Source organism: Linepithema humile, chromosome 3 (assembly GCF_040581485.1).
Source record: "Linepithema humile isolate Giens D197 chromosome 3, Lhum_UNIL_v1.0, whole genome shotgun sequence".
In the NCBI taxonomy this organism is placed as follows: domain Eukaryota; kingdom Metazoa; phylum Arthropoda; class Insecta; order Hymenoptera; family Formicidae; genus Linepithema; species Linepithema humile.
Genome location: NC_090130.1, coordinates 18,567,759 through 18,576,064, shown reverse-complemented (window position 1 = coordinate 18,576,064; position 8,306 = coordinate 18,567,759). Strand labels below are relative to the sequence as shown.

General features: G+C 31.2%; 2 protein-coding genes across 4 annotated transcripts; one reads left to right on the top strand and one right to left on the bottom strand.

The window, feature by feature from the left end:
• Positions 1 to 262: 262 nt before the first annotated feature.
• Positions 263 to 5,731, top strand: LOC136998444 (putative nuclease HARBI1). 2 transcript variants are annotated; one of them, XM_067351067.1, is made up of 4 exons: positions 263 to 1,775; positions 3,841 to 3,971; positions 4,320 to 4,424; positions 4,517 to 5,731. In XM_067351067.1, the coding sequence occupies exons 2-4, from the start codon at positions 3,849 to 3,851 to the stop codon at positions 5,441 to 5,443; spliced, it is 1,155 nt and encodes a 384-aa protein (XP_067207168.1). In that variant the 5' UTR covers positions 263 to 1,775; positions 3,841 to 3,848; the 3' UTR covers positions 5,444 to 5,731. The 2 variants fall into 2 exon arrangements, with proteins under 2 accessions (XP_067207168.1, XP_067207166.1); XM_067351065.1 differs by lacking the exon at positions 263 to 1,775 and adding an exon at positions 3,336 to 3,615.
• Positions 5,732 to 5,804: 73 nt separating this feature from the next.
• LOC105668110 (uncharacterized) lies at positions 5,805 to 7,971 on the bottom strand. Of its 2 annotated transcripts, XM_012360294.2 has the most exons (4): positions 7,644 to 7,971; positions 7,257 to 7,421; positions 6,634 to 7,029; positions 5,805 to 6,546 (listed from the first exon to the last, which is right to left on the bottom strand). In XM_012360294.2, exons 1-4 carry the CDS (start codon positions 7,954 to 7,956, stop codon positions 6,425 to 6,427), a joined length of 996 nt encoding a protein of 331 aa, XP_012215717.2. In that variant the 5' UTR covers positions 7,957 to 7,971; the 3' UTR covers positions 5,805 to 6,424. The 2 variants fall into 2 exon arrangements, with proteins under 2 accessions (XP_012215717.2, XP_067207169.1); XM_067351068.1 differs by lacking the exon at positions 7,257 to 7,421.
• Positions 7,972 to 8,306: the final 335 nt, after the last annotated feature.

Below are 8,306 nucleotides of genomic sequence, written 5' to 3'. Positions count from 1 at the left end.
ATATTCTAGAAACGTTCTTCAAATATCGTCGAAGAGCCGTCGCGAATCTCGATAACCGCTGTAGTTTGTCAGAAAACGTGATCTATAAACACAAGCAAATAATGTCGGCTTGAGAAAACCTCACTCACGACATTCTTCGTGTGTATGACGATTATATCACAGCCAATCATAGTCCGCTTTGTGGAAATCAACATTACATTGTCGAAACTGGGGGCGTTAGTCTGTATTAAATTTTGTGAGTGGGGAGAGATTTCCAGAACTTTCTGTCTTCGCGAATATAAAACTCCGTGACGAAGCGCCCGCGTTGCTCTCTGTGCCTTGCTCTCGCGGTTAACAGTTCGCGGACAGTGTTCATCGTTATGCATTTCGGCAATGTGTTATAATTCGGAAGATATTCGCTCCGTACATTGCGCGACGTATTCATCGTCATGCATTTCGGCGCCGTGGTAAACGTGCTACAGTACGCGTGGTTATTCATGGTTACTAAGACCGAAATATGTAATTATTAAATGGTGCCTTTTTTCGTGTGATAAATGTGACTTTTTACAACATTTAACATCCAACATTTAACATCCAAAGTAAACGGAACATTAAAGAAAACGAGACAATTGGACTCGAATCACATCGAACTAGACAAAGTTTGAAGATCAACATAATCTCCTTTGCACAAAGGTATTATGCTTGCAACAAAAGAACAAATTTATCGATTTACTGCGAAACCTGCTGAAGCAAATCGAACGTCAAACCTTCCGGAAACGTTGAAGCCTTGTACACGATGTTGCTGCACATTCAGCGGCCGCACCGTTCCGGAAGATGCAAAGATGAGCCAAATTTCCAGTATTCTTTCGTCTCTATCAACGGGGACGCAACGCTGTCCGTCATCGACCTTGCTCGGATGACATTGTGACAAACACCAGCTCCTTGTCCGTCACTCCAGGTTGCCGAAACTTACGTCACTCCAGGTCAAACCATCAAGGGGTAGCGCTGGACGGTATCTCCTTAAGAACAGTCTTTAATCAGGGAGGATTTAATTGTAACCACTTCTCAAAGTCGGTTCGTTTTACTGTTGCCTCGCTTTAGCATCGACTGCAAGCAGTTTTGTGTGCTTATCCAACGGGTGCAAAATCATCTCCCAAAGACTCGGAAACGGCAAGTAGCGGCGTGCTGAGAAAGAAACGGTGTCTGAGCCAGGTCGTCTGTGACAATAATTATCACTTCCCGCCGTCGGACGCAAGTTACGTTCTGATACAGCAACGGTTTTAACATCACTCTGTTCCTTTGAGATCCGGTAGCGTTGAAAAGTTAGCTCGTACGTAAGTTGAAGTCCTCTGGTGGGGCAGGTGAGAACAGTCTCGAGAGACGTAGATAGCCAAAATGCGAAGGCCTGAGTGGAAGTGCGTTGAGCGGCTCGCTCGGAGAAATGCGGTGTGAGTCGAAGAGATCGGGAAGACGCGCTGTCTGCTCGCACGATCCTCTTCGTGAGTTCCTCGACACTTCGCGGCTGGATCCGGAGCGTGATTTGGCCTTTACGTGGATGCCTTTGCAGTCCGATCCTTTACATTTTGCATGCATAGTTTTGCTTGCTTGGAGCAAAGGCACTGTTGCAATTTATATGCAATATAGAGCATCGTGCAGCAAGGCAAGGTCAGTTATATGACTGCTCACCAGGATGGCCCGATTTCATCCCGCAGACGACGGCATCGTACGAGTGATGGTACGCAGCTTGAAGATGATCCAGTCGGCGAAAGAAATCGTCTGACAACCTGTCCATCAAGGTATTCAAATCGGCTGATAATTTGTAAGACCTAATTTTGTTAGTTATTTTTGTTACCTCATTAAATCGTTTTAATTAATTATATCACACTGTTACAATGCAATTTCGTTCAAATAATAACACTTATCGTATCATAGTTACACTGTATTATTTATTATAATACGTTAATGAGATTTATTTATTAAATGCATTAAGTGTATTAAATACATATATTTTTATCTGCAAATTTTATTAACGAATTAATTGTTATTATAACAAACGCATTTACATTAATCCTATATAGATCAAAACTGTAGATCATAATTGAAACAAAGTTGTCATATTTTGCCAACAATTGATGTAGATATTACATTTTTTATATCTCTGCAAAAGTTGTAATAATAAAATCAAAAGTTACATAAAATACGAGAAATGACGAAGATAGATAAACATAAAAATAAAATTCAAATCAAATAATTGTAACTAATGCGGAACAAGCAATTCATATACTTCGTCTGTACAGAAAGTTGATGTTAAGTTCATAAAATCGTCTTATTTTATAAATTTATAAATATTGTTCATAAAATGAAAGCAGCACATTAAATTTATAAGTATATTTAATAAATTTTGAAAATGTTACTTTATATTTATAAATGATAGATTTATAAACGTATTTATAATTTTATGAACGTATAATTCTATGAATAATTATATGTCAGAGTTATGCAATTTTTCTCGTGTACTTTAGATTACTTATGTTAGGTTGAAATCGTCCAAGTAAAGGTTATCAAATCAAAACTGTTGTTATAAAACTAAACATTTAAAAACTAAACATAAATCAAAATAAAAATTAATTTCTTAAGTAAAACAAAAAAAACCCCAAGTGTTTATTATAATGAGTTAAACACATGCTATTTTATATGTAATTTAAATATAGAGTCAAAAGACTTTTCTCAACATTTAAATACTCATTCTATAAAACGCGTAATAGACTTTAAAGTGAATAAAAGAAAAATAATTACCAAAAGCTGACAAATGAGATGCTATCATTTTCTGTTATTTATTGGATAGGTTTAATTGACGTAATACGAAAAGTAATACATAAATTGTCAGTAAAATGTGTCAATTCTTAATTCTTTCAATTGTATTTGTTCGAGAATTGTGTTATATAATATAACCAGACAACACGCATGTCTTCAAGATTAATCATGATAAAAATCAATTCCTTATTAATAAAATGGCATTTGGAAACAAATATGATATGGTTTCTTCATATAATTTATAAAAACATCTATACAAGTACTATTTATTGTAATATCTATTGATGATATTATTCTGCATTTTTATAGACTTTCTGATTTAATATCTCCTATGATCTAATCGTAATAACAGAAAATAAACATATTAAACATATTTGATAATCAAACGCTTATCCTTAATTTTTGCTAATTAGAAAATGTGCAAAATACAGAAATATTATGTTCAATGTGCTCAGTTCTTTTATTAGCTTAATTAAGAAAGAATGACAACAAGAACATAATGTTATTATTATGTTCACATGTATTATGAGCACATTGAGCATAGGGTGCATTCGTTTATGCAGCGGTTAGCGCATCCACTGCGTTTATCATCTGCTAGTCACGTGACCTAATTTACCGAACGCACATCTGCGTAAATGACTGCTCGGATCATGGTAGTTTTCCACCAAGAGACACAAGCGACACAAAAGTATTATTCTCTCTGTTGCTCATTGAATATCGAACAGACAGAGTGATACTTGTGTCGATTTGTGTCAACTTGTGTCCTATGCTGGAAAACATACTATATTTTGCAAGGAAATCTAAGCAAAACTTTAATATAATGTAAGTAAAGAGAAGATTTTAAAACAAACGTAAATTTATATTCGAACAATTAAAATGTAATAAAATTTTTAGATTAGGTAAAATTTTTAGATTGAATCATATTTTTATGGAGATATTGATCTATTAATTTATTATTTATTATTATGATTATATTTAAAAGTTAGGTGTTAATTTTTTGTGAATTATATCTTTAAGCACATTTTATTTAAAAAATTTAATTTTCAGAAACTACAATGGAAAGAATATTGAATGTTATTCATTGTGCTGTGGAAGAATTAACCAACAGTGACAGTAGCTCAGACTCTGATTTATGGTCGGACAGTTCTGATGAAGAACTACTATTGCTGGATGATATGGTATTGTTTCATTTTTTAGTTTATTTGACATTTTAGAAACTTATAAAAATAATAATATATATTTTTAAAAAATTGAAATTCAAATGAAAAAACAAACAGCCTGTATTTGTTGATTGAGCAATTTTATTTTAAAAACATTATTTAGTGAAAACAATGTTTAGAATCCTGTCTTTTTCAAGTTCACAACAACTATAAGCAGACTGTTTGCGTTTTCATTTGAATTTTATTTTATATGATATCGGCTTTTGAGACTATTGTATTAATTAAAATTAATTAAAAATTAATTAATTAAAAAAATTATATATATAAATAATATGTATCACAACGCTGAATTTTTTTTATTTGTAGGAACGCATGAAAGTACCGAAGGTTGACAATTATTATGGTACAATTTATTGTATGCGTGATAAAACATTTCAATCTCATTTTCGCCTTACGAGAAGTTCTTTCGAGGTAAGTAAGTAGTATATAAATCAGAAGGTTGTATTTTACAAGCAATGTATGGTATAGTCCATCTTTAATTTTATAAATTTACTTTGTTTAAGATTGTAAGAAGAGCAATTGGGCTTATATTGCTACCTAATAACAATGAAGGAGGCCATCCTAATGTACCATTGGAGAAAGCGATATTGTCAACATTATGGTTACTGGCAAATCAAGATTCTTTTCGAGAAGTCAGTAATTTATTCGATTTAAGCTCGAGTACTACACATAAAATATTTCTTGATGTATGCAGTGCTCTGTGTAGTATCGTGAATAAATATCTACACTGGCCAAATCTGGCAGAGTTTCAATGTATAAGACAACAGTTTGACGAGCTCAGAGGACCGAATAATTTTCCAGACGTGGCATGTGCAGTTGATGGAATGCATATTGAAATTCCAGCTGCAAGAGATGATCCTATAAGTTATTATAATCGAAAAGGTTTTCACTCAATTATTCTACAAGGGATCTGCGATGCAAAATGTCAGTTTATTGATATTTTTATTGGTTGGCCTGGTGCGACTCACGATGCGAGAGTATGGAGGGAAAGTCCTATTGGTCAAGCACTTGCAGAAGATCCAACACTTTTACCGGAAGGAACTCATATTATAGGAGATTCTGCGTATACTTTACAACCTTATTTACTAACACCATTTCGTAATAATGGTCACTTAACTCCAAGACAAAAGCTGTATAATAAAAAATTAAGTTCAAAGAGAGTTGTCATTGAGCAGGCATTTGGAAAGCTGAGAGCTAGATTTAGAAGATTAAAATATTTAAATATGTATCTCATGAATGAAATGAAAATAGTTGTTGTTGCTGCATGTGTTCTGCATAATATATGCATTAGATATAATGATGAAACAGAATTAAGTGACGATGAACGTGAGGAAGAAAATAGAGACCAGGACGAGGACAATGCCATTTTGGAAATAGCTAATGATAAAAGAAATAGAATTGTAGACACTTTGTGGATGAATAGAAGATGAATAGAAGATGAAATGGAATAGGTGAACAACAAATAAAAAAAAATAAATTCTGTAGTAAGAAATAGAACATGTGCAAATTTATATTGAGACGTGAGGAAATTTGTATAAATTCTTATGAGAATTTGTTACAAATACGAATAAATAAATAAATTATATGTCAATCTTATAACATTTGGTGTACATTTATTTCACTTTAGTCTAACAAATACATCGAAAGTAATGTATTACATTATATTCAGTAAAATACATATATCAACATATATATTGGAATACATGTTTTCAGTATGTGAAGCATAATGATTGTATCAGAAACGTATTATTTTAATATGTAGCAAAATAAAAAAGTTTTACTATGGTAAGAAACTATGGTAACATTTTTAATGCATGAAACACAGATATTTCATTAAAATATAGGAATCTAAAAATAAACAAAAAAAAAACCTTTAGCTAAAGAGATCACAATGTGAAAGAAGTCTTTGAATTTTCCTATAAAAGTAACATTTAAATAGCATATAAGTTGCACAAAAGTTTGAAAATATTCAAAATGACACACACATCTCTCTTTACATATGTCTCTACGAAAATTATATCAATCTTATAACATGTAACATAAACTTCATATTAATTTTTTAACTTTTCATAACTACAAAAAAAAACTTTCGCTTATTTGTCTTTAGCACAAAAGCTGTCATAAAAAAAATCAGAAAGCCTCGACAATTTAAAGTATTACTCTTTAAACAAATTTTAAAATTATTGGACTTAGTAACACTTATAAGAAAAGAGAAATACTAGAAATACTAGAAATACTAGAAATACTTAAAATAATATATAATATATAAATATTAATATTATATATAACTCAGTCATTGTATGTTGTGCGGTTTTTTTGTATATCTTTTAAGATTGTTGCAAGATTGTTTATCGCTTCAATTTTGCTTTTTGCAATTTTCTTTTTATCTTCCCACATTTCTATCTTCAGTTTTAATGCTTGTGATTTTTTTCTTCGACAATTCGCAACATTTCTTCTTGAAATTGGGTTTTCTTTTTCTTCGGCAAATTTTTTTTCCTTCTTTTTGCTTCTGTGCAGTTTTCTGTAGAGGCATCTAAAATCATAAATATTTTTAACTAATAAAATAGAGTGAATATTTTCGAATTCCATTTCTTTTCTATGACATTTGCATTTTCTTTACCTGTGTCATCAGTTAATTCATCCTTTAGAATTAATTCATCCTTTAGAGTTAGTGTTTCCGGTTTGAAAGTTGAACCCAGTAATTTTTCAGGAGGATTTACACTCTTTTTTGTCGCAAAACATTCATGCATTTGTTGAAAATATTTCCAAGTAATTGCACTTTCACCAGTCTTTTTTAATTTACTTGCATTTCGATTGTACGTAACTAGGAGATTTTTCCATTTATTCATCAAATCTTGTACTTTAACTTTATATCCTTTTTCTTCAAAAGCTTTAACAATTAAATTCCAGTATGGTGTTTTTCGGCTGTTTGGATTTTCGAATTTATCGTTCATACTAAGACGTTGTTCAAGTAAAAGCTGTATTTCTGCATCTGTCCAGTTCTCTTTAGAAACATCTAAAATTATAAATAAAGTACATGAAATAAATATCTTTACTTATAATATCTTCGGAATGACTTTCAAGAATAATTTAATTTCCTTTACTGTATTTTTTTCTTAATAAAATAGAATTTAATAGAATAAAATTTAATAGAATAAAACAATAAAATAAAACAAAATAGAAGATTATAAATCATGCGTAATAGAAAACAATATAAACATATTCATTTCCTTGATTACTTACTTTCTACTGATGGTGAAGATGTTTCTGTTTTGACAAGCAACTTTTCCATATTGTTAACAGGATGTGAGTGTGCAAATGAAGATGGAACAATAGTAAATAAAGATTCAGAAGTTGTTGCAATTGTATTTAAATCAATTGGATGAAAAGCTTGACGATTGTTGAAATCTATGAATTGTGATTATACAAAGAAACATAAGTAAGTAGTAAAGAATAGATTAGATTCAAAAAAATAATTGCACACCAGTAATACATATTATTCCAGTACGAGAAATTGTAATAGAAGACTTTTATTACAAAATAATATTCTAGTGTGCATTTTTAGGTTAATTTAATTGTAAATACAAATATCGTAAACTTTAAAAAATTTTTCCATTATATAATACTTACTGTGGATTATTTTCACTTTTGCGGGATCGATTTCGAGGAGTTGTTCTTCCCCTTTTTCATTTTTCACTTTAATAAAATTCATTTTTACATTTGAGTTAATCATGCGGATGCAGATAATTAAACTATATTTGCACTGCGTATATTCGTTTACGCAGTACTGCAAGCAGAGCATCCAGAGCAGGACCTCCAAAGTACCTGCGCAGATGGGATACATCCCTGCGTAAACGAACGACAAACTGCGCTGCAGTCGTTTTCGCAGGCGGAGTAAACGAACGACATCTGCGGCAGTAACTGCATAAACGAATGCACCCATAATGTAGAATTATTCAATAAGGTAAACAATGAAATTTTCTATTCTTCTTTTTGTTACCAATATCTGGACATCTTGCGTAATAAGTATAAATTATCATTTTTTGTATTTAAATTTTAATATTTTTATGTAATATTTTTATTTAATATTTTAATATTTTGTACTAATGCAATTGCTGAAAAGTTAGATTAGATTACATAAGAACCAATATTTTCGCGATCTTTATTTTTTCTGAAGCTGTTCCATTCGAAATTTTTTGTTCAAGAAATTTTTAAGCCAGACTATCCTTTGGAAACTGAAGATTGCAAATTGATAAAACTTCATATTTTTAGATCAGAGTGAGCTAACAATAA